General features: G+C 40.6%; 1 protein-coding gene across 4 annotated transcripts in view; it reads right to left on the bottom strand.

Moving 5' to 3' along the window:
• Positions 1-9,997: 9,997 nt before the first annotated feature.
• Positions 9,998-23,311, bottom strand: part of LOC138625264 (SPRY domain-containing SOCS box protein 4-like) — a 70,773-nt gene continuing 57,459 nt past the window's right edge. For all 4 annotated transcript variants that reach the window (XM_069706065.1, XM_069706066.1, XM_069706062.1 and 1 more), the window contains exon 3: positions 9,998-10,887. In XM_069706065.1, coding sequence (XP_069562166.1) covers positions 10,760-10,887 — 128 coding nt within the window. In that variant the 3' untranslated portion in view covers positions 9,998-10,759. The remainder of the gene's footprint in view (positions 10,888-23,311) is intronic.

The following is a 23,311-nucleotide window of genomic DNA, read 5'->3' as shown; positions in this document are numbered from 1 at the left end:
CACATCTTTGCTTCGTGTGTGTGTGTGTGTGTGTGTGTGTGTGTGTGTGTGTGTGTGTGTGTGTGTGTGTGTGCGTGTGCGTGTGCGTGCGCGCGTGTGCTGGTATATATAATACATTTTCTTCAAAGCTGTCTGAGGAATAGATATTCAAAACCACACTGTACTGTATATAAAGCATGTTTTTGTGTTTTTCAAAAGTCAATATCACTTCCTGCATAAATTACAATCTATCCTATCTAAGGTGTTACAAAGCTGAACACCAGTCAGTGCTGCACATTAACATTTGGCCTCAATTTATAACTTTTATCAGAGCTACAAAAAACAATCCACAGAACAGTATGTGTGCGTACGAATGAGTTGAGCTGTGTCAAGACCTGAAAATCTGAACTCTCCAAAAGGTCCCAAAACACATCTGAGGGATTTACAAAATGATCTGTGTATTAGAAAGAAAAATATAACTTTAAATCGCAGTTTTTTCTGGTTTTCTTCTTTTTTTTCTTGTTAAATCTTTGACAGATGACTCTCTGTGAATACTTCACAGGCAACAATCTGAACAGGAAAAATCCCTGTTTAAAATCCGTATATTTTCTATATTTTCTATATTGACTAATTTTCAATAGTTTTAAGGAGTCACAAGATAAAAAGGTTGGCACAACTGTGCCACAGTGTGCATTGATTTCTCATAAATTATAATAGGCTTCCTGTTTCTTTCTGTCACAGTGCACCTCTAAGTGAAAAATGTAATCACAGGCACAAACACTTTTATTTGTTCAATATTGTTTGGGGAAACATCCAGTCTTGAGTGCAAGAGATTGAAATATTTATATTGAATATTGTCTAAAAGAAAAATGAAGATGCCCTGAGATGCTCATCCAGACTCATGCAATATTTATATTTCTTTATTGGATTAGAAAATATTGAATTTTGTGGTAAAGATACACACCGACACACTGAGATATTGCATTCAGTGATGCAACGTCTTGCAACAACATGGTGAACAGGAACAAAGTAAAAGAAATGCAAGTTGTAAATGTAATAACTGTGTTTTTTTTGTGTTTTTTTTTCAAAGCAGGCTCATACTGGTAAATATGGCAAATGCCAGAAGAGTCTTGACCACCTAATGTGCTGCAGGGCCTCCAGCAAGAGAGAAAAAGATGTGGGGGAAAAGTTCAACCGGGTGTGTTCTGCAGACATCTCATGAAATACACCTCTGTTGAATAATGCATCCACACTGTAACTTTATTCTGGAGATCTATGAATCAAATTGTTTTAATCAGCAACAGCTTGGGCTGTTTTTGTATCGCCAGAGGGAATTTCATACAGTTTATAAAGATCTAAGCTGAAAAACAGGGGATGCATTACTCTGCTGCAACAATCAGTCCTGTAGAATAATGCTGACACTCAGTATTACACTTCAAATCAAAGCCTGATAGGAATCAAACGGTTGTATCAGTGCGTACTTTATTTGATACATTTGACAGTCAGATTGATTCATTTATCTGCATTTAAAAACCCTGTTTTACAATAACGATCTAAAATCTTAAATTTCAAGGATATTACTGTAACAATATGAATAACACACTGTAGTATAAATATGGATAGATTAATCAAAGAAACCTTGTAAATGTCAGACCAATCAGGAAATGCTACAGCGGAGTCTAATACAAGACTGATAAATATTCAAAAACTACATAACTTCAGATTGTCTGTCATCATTGACATCTTTACTTCAGTCTTTCACCTGATCTGACCTCTGCCTGCTTCTCTTATTTTTTTATTGAATGTCCTGTGTGATTCTGCTGAGCAGCTAAATTGTAGCCGACCGCCAGCGGGAGAAATTTACTGCAAACTTACGTTACGAAGCAGCTGATTAGTGAATTAAAACAAACATGACGCGTGTTTCTCCAAAACCTCCTCTGGGTTTATATATTTTTTTTTCTTTTAGTTAATATCGTGTTATTTCCGACACACATCATCCATAGCAGTGGGAGAGACGGAGCGGAGAAACGGTGTGGATCAATAATTAATTGATAATGAATTAATCTAAGGAGCAGAACGTTTCAGGCTGTGAATACTTACAAACTTCAGTGTTCAGACATTTACAAACGGGAAATACGTCACAGTCCTATATTTGTAACAGACAGCCTACCTGTAGTTTAAATTCCTCTTCTCGTGTATCTGTTTGTCTTGTAGTTTATCTCCTGTAATTTCCTGCACACGTCAGACCCACAGCTGTTGAGGCTCCGCCCCCTTTGATCCACAGCAGCGGAGACGCGTTGGACCAACGAATTCATCTGACCTGAATCATTGGGGATCTGATGCTCGGCTTCCTGTTCTTGTGGTTGTTTATTTGTATGTTTTTGTGACGTAGCCTACGTTGTAATTTGCATAAATAGCGGTGGGAGCGATATCTGTTAGCTACTTGGCCCACATATGACGTAATCAGCCTGATATTGCGGTGCGTTTGTTGGGGGAGATATGATGCCCAGTCCGAGCTTGGTCCAGACGAGTTATTTGGGTGAGGGAAACAGTTGTTGCTGTGAGGTAAACAAGTTGCAAAGATTAATATTATATAATGACCGTGAACAGACAGCAACAGCAGTGAAGGTTGCACAACTGCTCAGGAGAAGACCAGTTTTGCTCTTGAACTGCAGATAACTTTAAAAGGGTTTGTTAAACTGTGGTGCAGACTTCAGCTCACATCTGCGGAGCATGACTGCCCCCTGCTGGTGGAAGATTTAACCCACCTTTGAATCGCAGGAAAATGTCAAAGAAACCCCACACAACAAAACATGGGGAATGATGACGTGTGAGATTTATGATCCATAAATAAGATCAACTGCTGCATTGGTTGGAAGTACAAAACCTCTTCCTCCATCAAATATTGTTTGTTATCCTAGCTGCAAGTCTAAACTAAGTCTTCAATGTGGTGAAGTTACCTGTTAATGCGAAAATCATCCACCTAAATGAGACACACTGATCCTGAAATGAGCTGCTGCCAGGAGAGCTTCATTCTTTAGTTTTGCTACGGAGAATGTGACATTATTTATTTTTAAATGAATTTAGATTCATTTAATTGTCTTAAACCCTCCAAATATGACATCAACACGTATATTTAACTTTTCTGGCTGGCTGTTTTTCTGTCTGCTCATAGAGATGCTTAGTTTGAGGTGGTGTAAGAAAAGCAGTCGGAGGTGTTACAGACCTCAGTGTGTGCTGGGTTCAGAGCTTTTCATTGACTGATTTTGAGTTGATCTATTAAACGTTCAGATCTTGTGCAGATGAAGAGATGCAGCACTGCTTCGGCTTCTTGCTCACAGCAGTGCTGACTGTTAATCCTTGCACTCACCAGCTCCCCAAGGATGAAGAAATACAATCGGCTAATTAGTAGCTTAATGTGGCTTTTTAACTGATGAGCACCACATGTTCAATAACGCTGTAATGGACCCCGGGGGGGGGGGGGGGAATGTAATTAATTGCTATTGACCGTGTTTTAGTTGTGTTTTCTGGGTTTTTTTTCTTCGCTTTCTTCTTTTACTATTCTCTGATTATTATTCTCTTGCTGTTATTTATCTAAAAGAGATCTGCTCATATGCGTTGCTGACTTGTTGCTATTAAATTAACTTTAATCTCACGATAGCTCACAGCTAGAGGTTTCCAACAAGCGGTCACACGACCCTGTGGCTCCAATCATTTTTTTATTGATATGCTGGTATATGTAATGCAAAAAGTCTGTTTACCGGTGGAGCCCGAAGACCGATGTGGAGTCTGTTGTTTAGCTGTGTTAACTTTATGTTTTGCCTTAGAGATCGAATATGTTCCTAAATAGATTTAAAAAGTATCTCATTCTGTGGCCACAGTTTCATTATGACTATTCAGAGTGAAAGTGGCCTGTTTCTTTCTTTGTCCATTCTGCAACTAGAAACATAGATAGAAAGTACACTGTTTGGAGGTAAAAGTGACACGTTGAGTATTGTGTGCAGAGAGCTTTCAGTATGTTAAATACTCAGATCACCTGTCAGGAGGCAGAAAAGCTGCAGTTTATGGCACCTTCTCTCTAAATGGCTGAAATGGAAAGGCAGTGTGGTTCTGCTATGACAAAAATGGATGAAACATTGTTTGGCTTCAGTTTTGTTGCATCAAATTTTGTGGAGTTTCAGTTCAGATTTTTTTTTTTAGAACAGGATCAATAACATCATTGTTTCCTGACTCGTTGTTGTAAGACTGTTTTTACTATCTAACTTACTCTTGAATTTTGATTTGGGTGGAAGTAAAAAAAAAAAAAAAAGTAAGTTTTTGCTGCGAGTTTTTCATGTCCCACTCTGGTCCGGTGAAGGGAACAAAGAGATTTATTGTGTTTGAAAATTGTCCCGAGTTTCCCTTTTCCCCAGAACCTTTTTTTAAAAGGAAGGGTCAAAATCAAGAATGGGTAGAGTCTAAACACACCGAGCACATCCTCTAACTTCCCGTGGTTTAATGTAATGCTTTTATTCACCTCTTACTGACCAGTGAAGTAGCTTCTTGCAAGTGTGTAGCACTCGTTTCCTGTCAGTCATTAACAATTAAATAGGAACTAATATTTGATTTATTTTGCCAAAATGTGACGATTTGCCGCTTTTTTTCTTTGTCTTTGTCTGGTTTGAAGTTTATGATCTTTGGGTCAGACAGAACAAACAATTTGGAGACATCTCTGTTGTGAACCAGGGATGAACTTTGTCCTTTTCTGACATCGACTCAATGATTAATTGATCATCATAAATTATTAATAACAAAATTTGAAACGTAGGAAAATAATTGTGAAAGTAGTTGTAGCCTTGATATAAAATTAGCTCCATTTAGAAAGTGTGTGTGTGTGTGTGTGTGTGTGTGTGTGTGTGTGTGTGTGTGTGTGTGTGTGTGTGTGTGTGTGTGTGTGTGTGTGTGTGTGTGTGTGTGTGTGTTGCCTTGTGATAAGAGGCCTTTTAAAGTATTTTCTAATGCTTGTAAACCTTTGTGCCTGCTCGTCTATCGTTACTTCCTGCAACCATGTGACCTGATTCTTCTTGTTTTTAAGGCAAAGTGGGAGTTTCCTCTTCCCTCCACATGTATTTTTCATGAGCACAGTCAAAGTGCTGTAGTGTTACAGCCAGAACAGCCCATGCAGTCCCAGATGGTCATGGTCACAACAGTTTTATCTGACGAGTGCATTTGGTTCGCTCATTGTATTAGCGACAGATACGGTTTGTTTCTCTCAGCACGTTTGTTCAGTGAGTCACATTTTATGTCAAAACTGATGACAGAAAACGAAAACATTGAAGAATATCGTTCAGATATTTTTCTAAATCACTTTGCGGAACATGTCCTTCTTTTTGTTTCTTGTCTTCATCACCACTCTGAAGGCTTTCACCCCAGCAGCACCAACATGTGGCGTGTCGCAGACCCTTTTCGCACCTCTGCTTCCCGTCAAACTCCCAGAATAGAAAATAACTGCAGCTTTGTTGTCATTTTTCTGCTTTAGAGAGCATCAGGATTAAATGTTTGGACATAAAATGAATTCAGCAGACAAACGGACAATTTCATATTTAGTCATGTTTAGATGTTTAATTCTCCAACTCTATCAAATTCTAAGTATTTCACAGGGTTTTGTTTTCTAAGACGTCTTCATAGCGTGAGTATATTGCAGGCACAACTTGAATTCATTCCTGCTCTACACTACATTTCAGAGAGAAGTATTATAGTTACTATAGCTACTGAATATTTGTATTTATCATGTAAAACATTCATATTCTGAAAATATTCTTGTAGATTAAAATATCAGCAGTGTACAAAGTAGTCTTAAGTAGTTTTGCCTCAACATATACGACATTAAACTGTTGTGTGCTGATGCATCTGTTACAATAACCTAATAAAATTACTATATAATAATAATCATCATCATCGTAAACCCAACATTATCCTTGATAGATAGATATAGTTACTTTACTTGCTGAAATTATCCCAATTATCCATTTGGTTTTGTTTATACATCGCCATTAAATACATGCTGTTATGATACTTTAAGTTTTAAAGTATGTTGTTATCTTTTGAATGCAGAACTTTTACTTGAGAATTGAAAGGGTCTGGATACTTTCCCCCTGCTGGTTGCCTGAACCTGATCATGAACAATGGAAAGCTGAAGCTGTGTTTTCCTTCAGGGATCAAACACACACAGACAGACAGACAGGCTACTGAGTGATTTATACACTAATGTGGTGAAATGGGCCTTTTATGGTGCAGTCAGACAATATTTTACTTCCTGTTTATTTCTATAAACAAAGGCGTGTCCAGACAGTTTGAGTGAGTCTTTCTGAAAATATTGATCGTTTATATTTTTGCTTTATAACAAATCATACAAGCGACAGGAAAGGACAGATGCTGCAGCGAGTGCAGCGACAGCGAAAGTCAGTGATGACAGCAAAGTGTCTGATAACAAGCTGTAAACATGGGTTATTTTTGTTTTTCTTCTAAAAATAAGCAGATTGATTTTGCGATGTCAGGCTTTTCTCTAGTTTCTGTGGGGGATATCGTAGAGGTGGCAAATGGTAGACAGGTATTTGAGTACAAACTATGCATTTTCATAAAATGTTGGATTATTATCATTAAAATATCTATTTAAAAATCACTGTCTGACATAAAAAATAATCACCAAACATTGATAAAACAAAGATTATATTGAAGCTGTAGTGGCTCGGGTGCTGCGGGAAAAAAACCCATTTGTTGCTGCAGCTATAATGGTCAGGGAAACCCAGATTGTATTGAATGTGAGCGCAGGTCATTTTTCCATTACTTGTTGAGGACAAATAGAGTTACAGCTGCTCATGTTTATACTCATTTGGCAAAAAAACCAAACAAAAAAAAAAACTATTCCTATATCAAACGTACGGTTTGTGTTGCACTCCGAGTTGGAGACGTCTCTAAATGATCAACACACAATAATTCATCTGTGATCTATTTCATTCATGGTTGAATGAAAGTGCCGCCGTTGTTGTTGCCCTCACCACGCCGTCGGCCAGACTCCCACCTACTCGGGAGACTCGCACCGTTGATTATTATCGGACGTTACTCGGTCAGAGCTCCGCATTGTTGTCAACGACACATTTCTGAAAGGTTCTGCAAAAGTTTTGACGCAAATTACACGAAAGCTCGTCAGCGGTCAAACATGTTCGTTAACGGATCCGATTTCCTCACTACTGCTGTGTAACTCGCAGCTCTGTGAAGTGATCTTCTGACCCAGCAGGCCACGCTAACTCCTGCAAATTTACACATTTCCAGCCCCGCTGTTCCTGATCCACCTGCTTTTAGTCACAGTACATGTGTAAACTTCACCTGCTGAAATCCGTTCCGCCCTCTCAGAAAGACCCTTTTATCAGATCTGTCGTCGTCTCTCATGCAGCCTTATCAAAGTTTAAAACTGTCGATGCTTTTAGACCTGAAGTGTGTGTGTGTGTGTGTGTGTGTGTGTGTGTGTGTGTGTGTGTGTGTGTGTGTGTGTGTGTGTGTGTGTGTGTGTGTGTGTGCGTGCGTGTGTGTGTGTGTGTTTTTGTTAAGGTCACTCTCAGGTCCTGTTAAATTGTTTAGTGTTGGATCCATCTGAGGCAGGATCATTCCACCGTCTGTCTGCTATTGATCTACCAAACAACGGTCCCCTGTGTACTCAGATGTGGAGAGCTGGACCTGGTCGTGTTTTAGAGAGTCTCATCCATCAGCGGAAAGACGAAGCCTGTAACTTCGCTGATGTCTCTGTTCCCCCCTCTGCTTCTAACGTTTGGACGTTTAGAGCTTCAGTATCTCTGAGACTGAGGGTGCGAGTGGTATTTACAGCTGCAGCAGCCAAATATTGCGCATTAACGGTTTACTTTTCTGAAATGGAAACTGCACACTTGACGATTGCGAGAACTTAATGACCAAATACTTTACGGCCCAGTTTTCCCTTCCGAGGCCTCCCTTGGTGGATTAAATGCTCCCTGAGACGCAATTAACGACGCTGAAACTGTCAGAGCCGCCAAATGTTTTTTGTTTTGTTTTGTTTTTAAGTGTCAGATGTATTTTGGATAACCCTGACATGTATATTTCAGTGAGCATTCCTAATAATCATCAGTCATCTTAATATAGAGCCGACTTTTCAAGGAGTGAGTGGAAGGAAAGAAAAACAACCATTTCTTTTCAAATTCACTTTGCTTTTATTCACATTTCCTATCTTGTGTCATCTCAACTGTCAGTCCGTACATTCTACTACCCCTCCCAAACGGTCCTTTTCTTCCCATTCTAACTGAGAAAAACAGGAGGTAAGACCACCACCATCACATAATAATAATAATAATAATAATAATCATTATAATAATAATAACAAAAGCAGCATTTAAGAAACGAGTTTTGATTTCTCTCCCTTCCTCACCAGCATCTTAGTATTATATTTACCTGAATGTAACCATCAATGATCAGTTTAACAAAACAAACAGAACTAGATTGTGATAAATAAACGTCATAGTCATTCTACCGTCATCAGAATCAGACCCCACACTCACAACAATAATATTATTCATGACATTAAGAATGGAGAATACAAACTCAGAAGTAAAAAGAAACAAAGTGACTCAAGCCTTTTTTTTTTTTTTTAAAGAAAGAACATGATTGGTCGTGTGTGTGTGTGTGTGTGTGTGTGTGTGTGTGTGTGTGTGTGTGTGTGTGTGTGTGTGTGCGCGTGCGCGTGCGTGTGTTGGTCATCTGCGTCCTATTCGGAGCCAGCAACACGTCTGCCGCGCCGCTGCAGGAGCAGGAACGTTTCCTATGTCCCACTCCAGTCTCCCCAGCGTAGATCCAGTCAGACTAGATCTGCCCCGGTCCTGGTCGTTTGTGGTCATTGAGACAGTTGGCGCGAACAGCAGACAAGATACCGTCTGCTCCCCGGTGAGCTACAGCAGGGCGCTACAAACAACAGCAAGGCGTCTCTTCAAGGCCGAGAGCACGGCGGCGCAAGTTAAGACGGCGGGCCACGACGTCCAGCTCGCAGACGGGTTTGGTGGTGCCCCCGCAGCTTCGCGTGAAATACTCCGGCTGGTATTTGAAATCATAAATACACGATGTAGTGTCGGGTGAGGGCGGATTCCCCGCGCAGCGAGACACTACTTTAAGCGGGTTTTTGTCCTGTCTGCTCCTTCGGTGAAGCCCCCTTTCAGACATGCAACTCGTCGCGTAATAGTCAAAGACGGCAATCCGGGTAAGTCCGACCTGGTCGGAAAATCACCTTTCAAAGATACCGAAACGCCGTCGTGAAAGTTGTTAAAGTCGGTTAACGGTGATAATCAGAACCTCCTTCGTCGTTGAGGTTTCGTTCGGCGGAGGTGAAACGATGAATATTCTGCACATAAAAACGACTTGCAAACGTTAAAACAGTGTCTATGTCCTAATTTAAATCTCGGTGGTTCTATATAAGACGTTTTTTAAAAAAAATAAAGAGTTAAATAGAAAATGTAATAAACTAAAACACGAATGCCAACGTGTCTGCTGCGGCGCTGCTTCTGTTTTCTCTCTCCGTTGAGGAATGGAATGTTTGAAGACAAGACAGGGAGAGAGAGAGAGAGAGAGAGAGAGAGAGAGAGAGAGGACGGCGCACAGGGGAAAAAAACGCTGCCGTTCAGTTATTTGACATCAAACCGTCGGAGCCTTCGCCGGGTTTCTGCCGCGATTGTGTCGTGAACGCGGAATGGCACGTTTTTGTTTTCTCCCTGTTTATTTTTTTTTTCTGGGAATTTCGCGCGTTACGAGCGACAAACGGGCGAAAACGGGAAAACGTCGACGAGCCGCAGCGGCGAAGGCGCGACCCGTCGCGACCGCCGCATCGTGCGGCTTTAATGATCGCCGAGAAAACCGAAATGACGATTGGTTTTTTTTTTTTGCTTCGTGTCATTTAATCTTTTAACTCGCGGCTGCGCCGGGTGCCGAATACACCCGCCCACCCCCCACCCCCCACACACCCCCGCGGGCACCGCGAGCCGAGGCCTTTGCGAACGTCCTCGGTGCGAAACGCAAAAAGTCGTTCCTTGGGACGGACCGGGCGAGCAGCGTTGCGTGTCTGAAAAGGGCTTCGCTTTCGGGGAGCGTTTTGCCTCGAATCCTCTCGAACGCGGGAGACTCTGCAGCCTCGTTGTCAGCGGACGTGGTGAATACACGCAATGGATCCGACAGCAATGATGTGGTCGCTGACTGTGTGTCAGAAAGGCCTCCGTGGATGGGATTGGTGTGCTTTTCCTCTGCGCTGTTTTGATTCTCGTCACTAGGTGGCGGTGGTCGTCTTCCCACTGTTGTCTTTTCTTTCACCACTTAAACCTCACTGTGCAGTCTGAGCGGAGGGGAAGGGGGTGGGGGGGGGGGGCGGGCTTTCATTCTGGTTTGAGGGGGGGACGCTGATGGGACACCATCGTCAATAATTTATACCGGGTCCAAAACAAATAAAAAAAAAAAAAAAAAAAAAGCAGCTTCAAATCCAAAAGAAGCCAGGCGCTGTCCGATCCTTTGTTTGAACACTTGTCAGTTCATCCGCCAGCTTCCTGTCCGTCCTTTTTCTTGTTTTTTTTTTTTATTTTTTTTTTTTATAAATCCATCTGAGCCGTGGCGGGTCCCGCGGCGGACTCCTCCTTCAATGATCCCCTCTCCGCATCCTGAAATGAATTCTCTCGTCCACCCGTCCGGCTGGTCTGTTTTGCGTCCTTGGATTCCCAGTTGGCTCTCTTGCCGGTGTCGGTCACTGGTATTGGAGGTAATTTTTGAGGGACTGGGGCAGAGGGAGGCCCTCGATCTCCTGAAGCCGGTCGCGACCCAACGCCAGGCGGGCCGCGCGCCTGCACAGGTCCATCAGAGGAAGGGGCTCGGCTGAGGAGGGCAGAGAAGAGCAGCGTTAGGAGAGGGCGGCAAACGTCTTGAGACGAGCAAGAACTGCGCTTTGTTTTAAATCGTCGTGGCTGGTGTTTGGGGTTGTGCCGTGTCTGTTTATGTCGATGCACCTCCGCCTTTTATACATGCATGATACATATCTTAATATTTGCTACGCACGCTCGAATGAGAAAAAGAAGTCGACGGGTAGCGAGAGCGACAATGCGCACCTTTAAATATTTACACCTTCTGTCCCACACGTGACGCCGATAACACCTGTTCCTGATAGCGGATATAGTCACTGTACTTTGAGCCCACTGAAACGGGGGACATGTGTCATCCTGACTTTCTGTCCTGCAGAAACACCGGACTGTTGGATTATAGATACATCATAATTTGTCCGAAGACTTGGACGGTCACTCCGAAGCTCTTTTTTTTGTTTTGTTTGTGCTGTATTGTTGTTGTTCGGCCCTGGTCAACCTTCTCTCTGACCTTCACGTCGGGGTTAAAGAGGGGGGGGGTAACAGATACTGGAGGCTGCAGGACACAGACCGCACAGGAGAGGAGGAGGCAGGGTGGTGCTTCAGATGAAACCTTTCTGAAATGTGTTGTTGTTGTTGTTGTTGACCCCAATTTTGAGGTTAGAGCTGCAACAATTGATAGAGCTGACTCACTTCTATTAAAGGAAAAAAAAACGTCCAACTTGCCTGATTCCAGCGTTTCAAATGTGAATATTTTCTGGTTTATTTGGTCTTTTAGGATAGTGTAACGGATATCTTTGGCCTCTGTGCTGCTGTTTTTGAACTGTCTGTATAAAATAAGATATTTGAAGTCATCGACTTCGCCTGCAGGAAGTTGTGACGGGCATTTTTTTTTTCTTCTATGATTTACTGGCATTTTACCGACATAACTATGAATCAGTTCGTTGACAAAATAACTGAATGATAAATTCGGAATGAAAACATTTGATAGTTGTACTTGTTGAAATTTACATCTGCAAACTGCTACAAAATCTATACAAACATAAAACACAAAATCTATTAAATGTAGATGGTGTTTGACTGATCCATGAATGGATGATATATTGGCAGATTTTTTTTTTTTTGCTCAGCGCAGAGTTTTAGCTTGGTCGGTTTGATTTTGCGATCTGGCTCTCAATTTTCTTTTCTTCAACTTTTTTCTTTTTGTAGTTTTGTAGAAAACATTTAGCTGGCACCGTCTGATCTTTTACTGATGGTTGCCATCAGCAGATTATACTAGATGCACTTAATTCCTGCTGACTTTCTACGGCCCGAATCAAACTTTGCTTTGTTGTCTTGTGAATGCTTCCGTCATCATCTTCGGATTGTGTCACCACCAGAGAGACGACCAAGCTGAAGTCTGTTTCCCTAAAATCTTTTATTCTTATTGTATCAGTATTTTGTGCTCCACTCAAAGCTGCTGGATGATTAGGTTTTGGTCTGGATCATCTGACGTCCGCTATTTTTTTGGGAGGAAATCTGACATTCAGGTGGTAAACTATATACTGTATACAGTATATACTGTGTATACTGTATATACTGTGCATTTATATTTTATATTTTTTACTGCTATTTTACTGCTATTTTATTGCTTTTTTTTATTATTCTATTATTATCTTATTGCTGCTGTAGCAAAAAAAAATTCCCCTCGGGGATGAATAAAGTAACTACCTAACCTAACCTAAACAAACAATAAATAAACACACTAACCTTGATCAGTTTATTGTCAATTATAAACCGTGTCCTCTCTAGATTGAGCATTAACAGCTCGGCCGCACAGCTTCATCCACATTAATTTCATAGCATCAGTTTTAGTTAATATTAATGAACATCTGACCGGCCGAACGCAACGCAGCACAGCAGAGTGGTTGGAAAACAGGTTACCACAATGAACTCTTTAATCCGAACCCGTAACCCTCAAACTCTTCCATCTGAGGAAACACTCACACAGTTAGGCACTGAACTTGACCCCCACCAACATAATGGCAGGGAAATGAGGCAGAACAACAACAATGGAGGTCGTTGAGATGGAAAGAGGGGGAAAAAAACAACAACTGAAAAATGAGGAGGGAAGCAAAAGACAGATTCAATGTCGGGGAGTCGACTTAAAACGGGTCAAATTAAAATAAAAATCTACAAGCACATGATGTGTACATTTTCAGAGAAAAAAAAAAAAAGAGGCTTGTTAATGGACGTATCTTTTGAGATAATGTCCTTATCTTGAAAAAACAAATCTCAATGTCAAGGTGCTTATTAGTAAGGATCTGAAGTGACATTAAAGCGAAACCAGTCGATCAGTCTGCCATCACCTGTTGTAATTCTGGACGTCCTCTACCACCTGCCTGCCTGCGTGTGCGTGCGTGTGTGTTCAAGGTTAAACCAACAGAACAGAAGAGCCCAGCATCTATATACACACACACACACACACACGAGTGAATGTAAGTGTGTGTGTGTGTGTGTGTGTCCTTGTGTAACTGTCACATTAATGCTCATTCACGCTCACAGATGATCTCACTCGTGCACAGTAACAGGGACAGTGTTGATTTCTACTTTCACCTCTGCTTGACTCTCAGTTCTGCTGCCATTATGAGAGCCGCTCTCATTACAGTCATAGAATATACTTTAGATGAATGGTGGCTGAGTGGCATCAACACCTGATACAGTGAGCTGCAGATACGTGATTCACACATTGGTTTATGTGATAAGGACGGCACACTTGTACTGTAGTTAATGATTATTGTCATTCTAAAATTCTTTGGCCATTTAAAAAGTACAAAAGAATTGTGAAAATGCACCAGCCAATGAGTGGGCATTTTATGAAGAAAAAAAAACATGACATTGACTGAATATTTTTTTCCTTTGCATGTTTCCTCTGCTTGTACCGTAGTATCAAATCTCACAGTGCCACACTTGTTTTACCTACACCTGGTTGTAACGCATTCTTCTCCTACTTTTGTTGTTTTGCGATTGGTAAACTGCCTTTAGGTGCATTAACGGCCCCTTGTGACAATAGTAATGTATTACTGCTAGGCGCCAGTGAAACAAGGGGAAATTTACTTTTAAAGCCAAGATGATAGTCGCATAAACTATTTAATAACTATTAGAAAATTCAAAAATCCTGACTCATTCCTTTTAGAGCCCAAAGTTATGTCTTCTAATTACTTGCTTTGTCCATTCCACAGTCGAAAATATGAAGGTATTCGATGACATTAACCTAAGGGGGGAAAAAAAAACATATTTGGCATTTTTTGCTAAAAAATGTTTTTCAAATACAAAAACAAAACAAAACAGCAAAACATGGTGGCACACAATACTCACAATCAGCTTTGACAGAGACTTTTGTACAGACACAAGCCTAACATTGATTTCATTCAGTTTTTAGGTGGCATCCCACTGGGAAGTTGCTTATCCTCTTACTAATTAATCCCATTACATAAATCAACAACCTATTAACAGATTGCCAAGATTAATTAATTTTCCTTTTCCTTTTAAAAAAATAGCAATGAAACTTGACATCTTCAGAACTTTGTTTAATTTAACTTTACTACTGCAACATACTTAGACTCTTCTTTAATCCACTAGAGTACAAGATATGTGTGTTTGTGCTTGTTAATGACCTTAAAGTAACTGAATTATATAGATAAACTAATAGACTGACCGAACAATTATTGAGTCTATTGCTAATGTACATCAGCAAATACAAAATGACTAACGAAGAGCAGCCCATAGTGGTTCAGATTATTGTTTCACTTTGATAGTTTGAAAGCTCATAAACAACATAGCATGCTCCCATTAACGGATCCAAATATAGAGCCAACAGAACTAAACGGTGATGCTAAGCTGGCTTTACTGCCACACTGGCTGATGACCAGAGACACAGTGTTCACTGATACCTGCTTTTGATCGGCTCATGTCCCCTCTTTGTTGCAAGAATAGAGTAATGAGCTAAATCTGCTCTGTCCAAAAGGGCCAAGTCACAACTAGACTTCAACAAAAGTTAGGTAAATGTCAGCCAAAAAACAAAAGATGGTGCTGAAAGACCAAAAGCGACATGATATAGAAATGGTTCACAGGACAACAAGCCTCATTTTCTCACCACAAAAATGCTCATTTGTTCTGTTGATTTACTGCAAAAAGCCATTTGAGTGCACAAATCATCTCAAACCACAGAAGACTGGATCTGAAAATGTCAATTTGAGGTTACTGTGGAGTTAGCTCTCTCTCTCTGTGTGTGTGTGTGTGTGTGTGTGTGTGTGTGTGTGTGTGTGTGTGTGTGTGTGTGTGTGTGTGCGTGCGTGCGTGTGCGTGTGTGTGCGTGAGCGCACCTATCAAGGGGAGCAATTTTATACTAAATCCAATTAATTTGAGGGCGCTTGTTGTAGGCTCTTTGGTGCAGTTTCATTTATGTAGACACAATTTCAGCAGACAGCCACGTGGCTGCACAGAGGGAGCTTTTGTCAAACCTTGTGCATCTCTCCCTTTCTCTTTATCCCCTCTAAAGAAAACAGTCTGAAAACTTCAAATAATACAAATGAAAGTAGACTGACAAAGTCATTGCACACGAGTTGTATCATTGTACTTAGTACTCCACTGCACATCTCAGTCTGCTACATGACACCACGAATACCTTCCACTGAGCCAATATAATGCACTATTAATACCTTCACAGTGAAACCTAATGATTACCTAATGCATGTAATGTAGCTCCTGTATCATGATGCATTAAGATGTGTCTTAACAACAGCTACAAAACATTGTAAAAGATAATTGTGGAAGATTATAGCTGCATTAACTACTTTTTTTTTGGTCACTCACAAAAGGAGAAACAAGTTGTAAGAAAGAGCACCGGTCAAACCTGAAACGACTTGAAATCAGACATAGATATATGGCATTTCTGTTGGTTTCATCCAGCCGATGAACGGAAACAACTCTGATGACTATAAAAATTATGACGATCATAAAAGGCAACTATTGAAAAATCATCTGCCCTCCAGATCTGTATAATGGCCCTTGATCACATTATACCAGTAATTAGGTAGGTAGGTAGGTAGGTATATACTTTATTAATCCCCGAGGGGACATTTTTTAAGTTTTTAAGTTTTTTAGTTGGGCTTCATGATACTCAGTGCATTATTGATCAGATTTCGTTCTTAATGACACACTTTCCATCACGTTTTATCCCATAAGCATCTCCTCAAGTGGTGAGACAAGCTAATAAGGATAATCAGCTGCAGGTCATCTGCCTCTGCATCATTACACAATCAGAGCATTAAGAAGAATTACACTTCAAAATGCAGTAGGAGAGAAGTTTATTTCTAAGTATATATATCTAAATACGAGGGTGTATCAAAAAGTTCAGAGACTGCTCCTGTTGCACGTGAATGGGGCGCAGCACCCCTACGTGCACTGAGCGGGAGGAAGCTGTAACCTTTGTATCCCAAGCGTCATTGCTTGATCAACATCAGCACCTGAGTCACTCACATTTTTGCTACCACCGGTCCGGGCACATCTGCAATTTCTCCGTTGACGTGAGCGGTTGAGCACACATCAAACTTTGTGTCAAACTGTGGAAATTGGCAACTGAGACCCTTCACGTGCTTCATAAAGCTTATGGCCCTCTGACACTCGCGGAGTTGTGCACCATGAATTTATCCCCCTGAGGTCGGACTGTCATCACTGCGACGTTGGCTGTCTTAACACGACGGCATGTCCGCTCACGGCACGTTGAAAATGGGCAGCTTTGTTGTGCGCTCTCTGCTTAAGTTGTCGGATCCGTGGTGAAAGTGTTCACAAAAATGTAACTTGGAATGCTGACTCGTGAAGGTTATCGCTCCCTCCTGCTACGTGCACAACACTGTGCTGTGCACCATTCACATGCAACAGGAGCAGTCTGAACTATTTGATTGCCCCTTTTATCTCCTCCATCACCTGTAGTTCAATCAGATTGGAAACTGAGCATTTTTAGCTCTTTATCTATTTTCTATTAGATTTGTTTAATCTTTTTTTTTTTTTTTTTTTTTTTAGATTATAGATTAAGATAAAAAAAAAAAAAAAAAAACATTTTGAGCGCCTTTGGTCTTTGATAATGGAGCCGTGCATCGTTTTAGATAACTGTGTGCTTAATGAGTTTAATCACTTGTTTTTCCATTAAAATTCATCGGGGGTAAAAATAGATGTTTGTTTTTTTGAGTCATACTGGGTTTAAATTGTAAGTTATGTCTGTTTTTTTTAGAGTGTTGACCTCCCTTCAGGTTTAAAAAAAAAAAAAAAAAAAAAAAAAACCTACTGGATGAATCCTGTGGGAACCTGGTCCATTACTGCAGACAAAAAAAACATTAAAAAGATTAGGAACAAGATTTATTTTAAGTGCTTTTTCTCTTGTTTGCTGCTGATCCCTTGTTCAAACACATGTTGATAGCACTGGGAATTAAACCAGCAACCTTTCAGACACTTTATTTTTTTTTTTTTAAACCATAATCTGCTGTGGTTGTTCTATGTATACAAAAGTGTCAGACCTCTATAAATTCTGTGAGACCGTTCACCGATGAAGGCAGCAGTGTAATATGAGATTGGTAGGATGTGCGAAGTGATTCCGGCTCGTGAGGAACTTCCTTCCTGATTAGACATTTTATATGGATATGAACTGAGACCCCGTGTCGGCTGCGGTGGGAACACAAAGTAATAGGGGCACACAGTGTGACATTATGCCTGTAATGAGATGCAGCGTGCAGCAGAGGAGAGCAGAATTTATTGTCTGTAGAAAATTATAATGGGAGAGAGGGTGAAGATGGCAACAGCAGCATCACTTTCATGATGGATGTAAAAGTGACCTGAGGGGATGACCAGAGGCTAAATAAAGCCTGACACAATATATATATATATATATATATATACGGAATATATATATAGAATAATAATTCTACTGCTCAGGCATTTAAAAATGTTAAATATTTCCAAAGTTTAACTGCTAAACACAAGATGTCTCACACGTCACACAGCGTTTGTGCACTGGAAGTTTAAGGTTTCTAAATCATACTACCAAGATTGGCTACCAAACAATTTGTGATGTCATAAATCATACTGGTAGGCCCGCCCCTAAAATCTGATTTCCACTTAGCCCTGAGAAACTTTCCTCTTTCAGCAGATGAATGTAAAATCAGCCTTTAAGTTTTAAACTCTGCCCATAACAAATTATGGTGGCACTGCAGCTGTTGTCCATTTAAAAAAAAGAAAAAAGAAGAAGAAGACAGATTAGTGGAAACAATGTCAAAGCTTGAAGGCTCGGTTCAGGCGTTTCCCACGGCAATATTTGTCTTAACATTTTAGAGGCAGTGCTGAGGGGAAAGGCATCATCGACTTATATGCAGCATTACTGACTGGAGCAGATCATCACTCTGTAAAGCCTAACAATGTTGTTAAAAAACATTTTCTTGCACTGTTTGTTTGTTTAATTTAACACTTGCCAATTTCGAGAAATGATCATGCTTTTGAGTTTGTATTTCATTCCATGTGGAAGCAAGGAAACTTAAATACTAGTTGTCGAGAATAATATGGCTTTTTTTCCCTCCCTTTTTAACTTGTTAATGTTAGAAAGGATTCCCACTCAACGCTATATTTCCGACATGTTATTTCATCTCCTCTTGACTCGGGGTGAGAAGTTTGTAGTACCAGATTACAAGCTGGTGCCTAATTTTTTTTTTCGAATGAAAGTGTCTGATGCATATGCAGAACAGATTTCTGCATATGAGCATGCAGATCAGTGTCCTTCTCAGCCAAGCTCGTGGGGAGCATGCATGACCGTGATTTTGCTGGCTGTTGGCTTCCCCTTTCTGGCATCAAATTAGATAATCATCCGGCTCTTTCAGACTTTCCAAATATTATTAAACTGAATGGATGAAATTTTGATTGTAAAAAGAGTCGTTTAGGTTGTGAGAGGGGTAAATTGCATTGTGGGCCAGTGTGAATCACATGATGAATGTGTGAATTATAGTGATGGAGTTTGGCCACTCTGCACAGCCTGGCACTGTTCCTGTTGTCCGGTTAGGGTTGAGTTAACTTTAGCTGTTTGTCTTTGATGTTAGGGTTAGGGTTATCAAAACCACACTGTAGCGGCACTGTGTGTGCTTTGAATCACGACACAGAATAATGTAGGGAGTGTGTTGAAAACACAGCTGGAGCTGAGGTGATTTAACAAACTAACACCCATCTACACAGATACTGCACTAATGAAATTACAGTATCGACTGTCACACACAAAACCTCATGCTCGATGGAGAACACTAATGTAGCGGGTACTGTCACTGCAGGACAATAACTAAGTTGCGTAATGTCTCAAACTGAATTAACCAAAGAGGGTAGAGATGACAAACACACACGGAGTGGAGAACAGACATCCAAGGAAAACCTGATCCTTTTCTCTTTCTCTCCCCCACGTCTTCCTCCCTCTGTTTGCCTCAGCTTCATCTCATCTGTAACAATACACCCCTCTCTCCTCTTTCCTCCAGCAACGCTCGTCCGTCGGCGGAGAAGAACACCCTCCGCCTGCTCTCTTCTCTGCTCCCCTTTCACACTCCACATTTTATCCTTTTTTCCGTACTCTCCAAGGTCACACAGTGTTTGATCTTCCCTGGCATACAAGAAATCATCGGAACTGGGCGAAAGCCGCATTATCTCAAAATGCCAATAAGAGACGGGAAAACAGGTCTGTCTTTAGCTTGATGACGAGGCACTTTTTATCATTATCCAGTTAGTTTTGGAAGTGCTTTCTAAGCCCAAGAGGTTGAAGAATTTAGAGGAGCATGTAATCCTTTAATCCTTTAATTAAAGTCAATATAATATGAAAATGAACAAAACTGCAGTTGCAAGGATTTCACATGACAACAGAGGGACAATTTTGACTAATGCAAAACCCCAAAGCATGTGTATATATACACCGAGTAATCTGTTAAAGGTTAGAAGCACGTCACGGCATGTCACACCTGCCGGGCTTTCTCTCTGCTAATCTAATGTCGGAGTATTGACCCGCTGCAGCGCGTGTTTCTGTTAACGTAACACACGCTAAAGAACAAACATTTACTTAGAGGAAATCCACAAACCTGTCTCGCAAAGATGTTGATGGGTAGAAAAACAGACGCACACTCGCATGCAAGGTCACGTCTACAGGAAATCAAACTGACAAACACACATCGTCAAATCAAGAGAAATCAGAGCAACTCGAATGGTGTGAAGTAAACAAACACAGAGTGCACACACATCACTCTGCTATGCATGTGCAGAGGCTTTGAGCTCAGTCAAGGGCAAATAAACCCAATAGAGTCACATGTAAAGCTGAACCTCAGGAATGTGTCTGCAGCAACATTCAAGCACCAAAATGTGTCCGTTTCTGAGTTTATTTGAGCAAATACTTTGTAAGGCTGCTCGTATTTAGACTGCAATTAACAATTTCAGAAGGTAAGCTTCCTTGATTAATAACAGCATAAAAAAAAACAACAACATTATATTCCTCAAAATTAGATTGGGTGTACTTTTTTGTCATCCTCAGTTCAAAGCATGTCGCCGGCAGGTCATGGTCGCCTGTGCTCGACATACATTAAAGAAAAGATACTTCACGATAAAGATGAAGAAGTTGGCTAATTGGATAGCCATTTGAACAACTTTCTGATGCAGCTTTAATTGTGTAAAAATGGGGACTTGTGGCTACATCTTCTCGTGAGGCTCACAACACAAAATGTGAGCTAATCCCTAACTCTTCCTGTACTGTAACTCTCATACTGTACGCAGAACAAATCAATGCAATATATGATAAATATGACATTTGGAATAAAAGTTCTACTGAGAGGCCAGCGGTGCAGTAAACAGCTAAATAATGTTTCAAATAACAAATCTGAACATAAACAGTCATGAGAAAGTGACTCAGTTATTCTTCTTGCCACAAACGAGAGAAGTTGTGTAAGATTTCCACATTCAAACTTCACAACAAAAACAACACAAGAAATGCGGGGATTAGCAGGAGTTTTGTGTCTTTACTCTTTGAGCACAGCGTCCTCTTTTCTAAACACACACCGCACTGAACTCTGCCAAACACCAACATCACTTCACAGACACAAGTCGCAACAAAGTTAGAGAAAGTCCGTACCACACAGATTTAAAAGAGGAGGGTGTGAAAATCCTTTTCCCTGGAGTCCTCCCTGACCAAACGCTCATCCTTTGAGATTTTTGGCTAAACTTTGGTGTTTAAATTGACTGTGAAGATCCTGTGGTATGACTCATATCTTACCGGCCACATTAGTGTCACACAGAAAGATGGGCACCGTGGGCCGAGCTGGCTAGTGGTGAGGAGTTGGTGGTAATACAAGCCATGATGGTGTTTCTTTTTAAAGCCCCGGTCTCTCTGCATTACTGTAAATCCACAGCCTCCTCTGGGATGAGAGGCAAATAAGATAAGAGAGAGAGGAGCAGGAAAGAAGTGAAGGAGAGGTAGAGAAATAATGGGAGGCAAAGAAGAAGGGAAAAAAAAAAAAGAGCAGAGGAGATGAAGCAGAGAAATATGTGTGGATGTCATGTGACGAGAGGCGAGGATGGTCACACAGGACAGAGGGTGATAAACAGGAAAGGAGAGCGCACAGCCGGTCTGTCTGACCCTCAGATATCCTTGACTGTCACAAACTGCAGGGAGGCGGACATTAATCATAAAAGTGTCATTATTAGAGGAAATCTCTCGGCATAATTTACTCTTAAATTATTAGTTCTTCATCCCTGTTTGTAAGCTGGAGAGAAACGGCACTCGCTGGCATTTGTTAGTGAGTGTTACACTAATCAGTATCTTTATATTAATAAAGAAAAAGATGAAATACGAAAGCTGTTACTTGTAGTGACATCAAATTATGCCGTTCCCTTTGGCTCTCCAGAGCATTTCAGCATTTTTTTTTTTAGCTCATTGTTTTAGTTTTATGCCCAGCAAATGTGTCTCTGCTCTTACTGGTGTCATTTCCAGTTTCAGCAGCAACCTATAGGTCAACTTAAAGGAACATTTCGCAGCTAATGACACAGATTTTTCTTAAAGGATATTCAATATTGGGCTCTTAAATTAATGCTAATGCTGCTCCTTGTCTGCTGAATGTGTGGCATGGTAAAGTTCACCAAATCTTTGGATCACGTATGCATGTACGCTACCACTTTTAATCAAACTGTGCATAAGTAATTGGTCTAAAAGTTCAGTAAGAGTAAGATAAAGTGGAATAATCTGTGGTAGTTTGTTACAAATACAAACAAATATTATCCTTTTAAATAATACAACAACATGGAATACAACAGAGCAGAACACAGAAAAATAAACATTTGAAGGAGAAACCATCTATAATTTATAACATGAATTGATTCAAGGACAACAAAAGAGAGTAGGCTAGTAGATGACTGATTATATACAGTTTAAGTAAACCCTGCCTTACCTCAGCTTTGCAAGGGCTGTGCTGATGGAAAGATGGAGGTACTTGTCTCAAAAAAACAATCTATAGATTACAACACAGCACAGAATTTCTTTATCACAGATCAATGTGTGTAATATAACAGATTATAGAACTAATATAGATAGAGACAGCCTAGTTTTTTCCCAATTGCCAGATGTAAAGTCTGTGTAAACACTTTAAGAATTTGATTGTTAGGCAGCCTCATTAGATGAAGTAACCTAATTATATGAACAGTTAGAAAAAGCCAGGGTGTGTCAGATAAAAGAAGAGATACCGACAAAGCAGGTGAGATAGAAGCAATCAAAACAGAACAAACACAAAGGAGAAAGATTAAAGTTAAAAGGACGGGAGAGGAGATCTGGAGAAACTTCATTACTGCTGCTGTGTCACAGGGAGAAAGACACACACACACACACACACACACACACACACACACACACACACATAGTCACATGTGCTTTAACACGTATACAAGCATGAGCTGTCACACGTGTGCACACGCAGCAGGCAGGCCGTTGGCAGCGACCTGATGGAGACAGACTGAGATAAGAACCCGGCTGATCCTTCACAGACTTTACCTGTCAGGTCAGAGTGTGTGTTTATCTGTGTGCATGTGAAGCAGTGGCAAAAATAGGATCAGAGGTAACAACAGGGAGAGATGTAACTTTCCACACTCCACCTCCCTGCTTTGAAAATCAGCCGATGTGCAGCAAGAGGTTAAAGACCTTCACTTTAGAGAACGATGGAGCTGCACATTATGTATCATTTTCACTAATGCTCACCTCCACTTCCACCTAAAATATAACCTGCTACTGAAAGCAACAAGTTTATACCTGATGTCAGGAAAATTGCCTGAAGTCTTTCAGAGTGGATGAGGCAGGTGGATACAAACAACATTTTATCATAACTGAATAAATATGAGGATCTGAGCAGTAACTT

The sequence above is a fragment of the Brachyistius frenatus genome, unplaced genomic scaffold, assembly GCF_029030835.1.
Source record: "Brachyistius frenatus isolate BFR_SWC_R1_liver_20210118 unplaced genomic scaffold, ASM2903083v1 Contig_61, whole genome shotgun sequence".
NCBI lineage: Eukaryota > Metazoa > Chordata > Actinopteri > Embiotocidae > Brachyistius > Brachyistius frenatus.
Note: the sequence above shows the minus strand (reverse complement) of the source record. Positions and strands in the feature narration are given on the sequence as shown.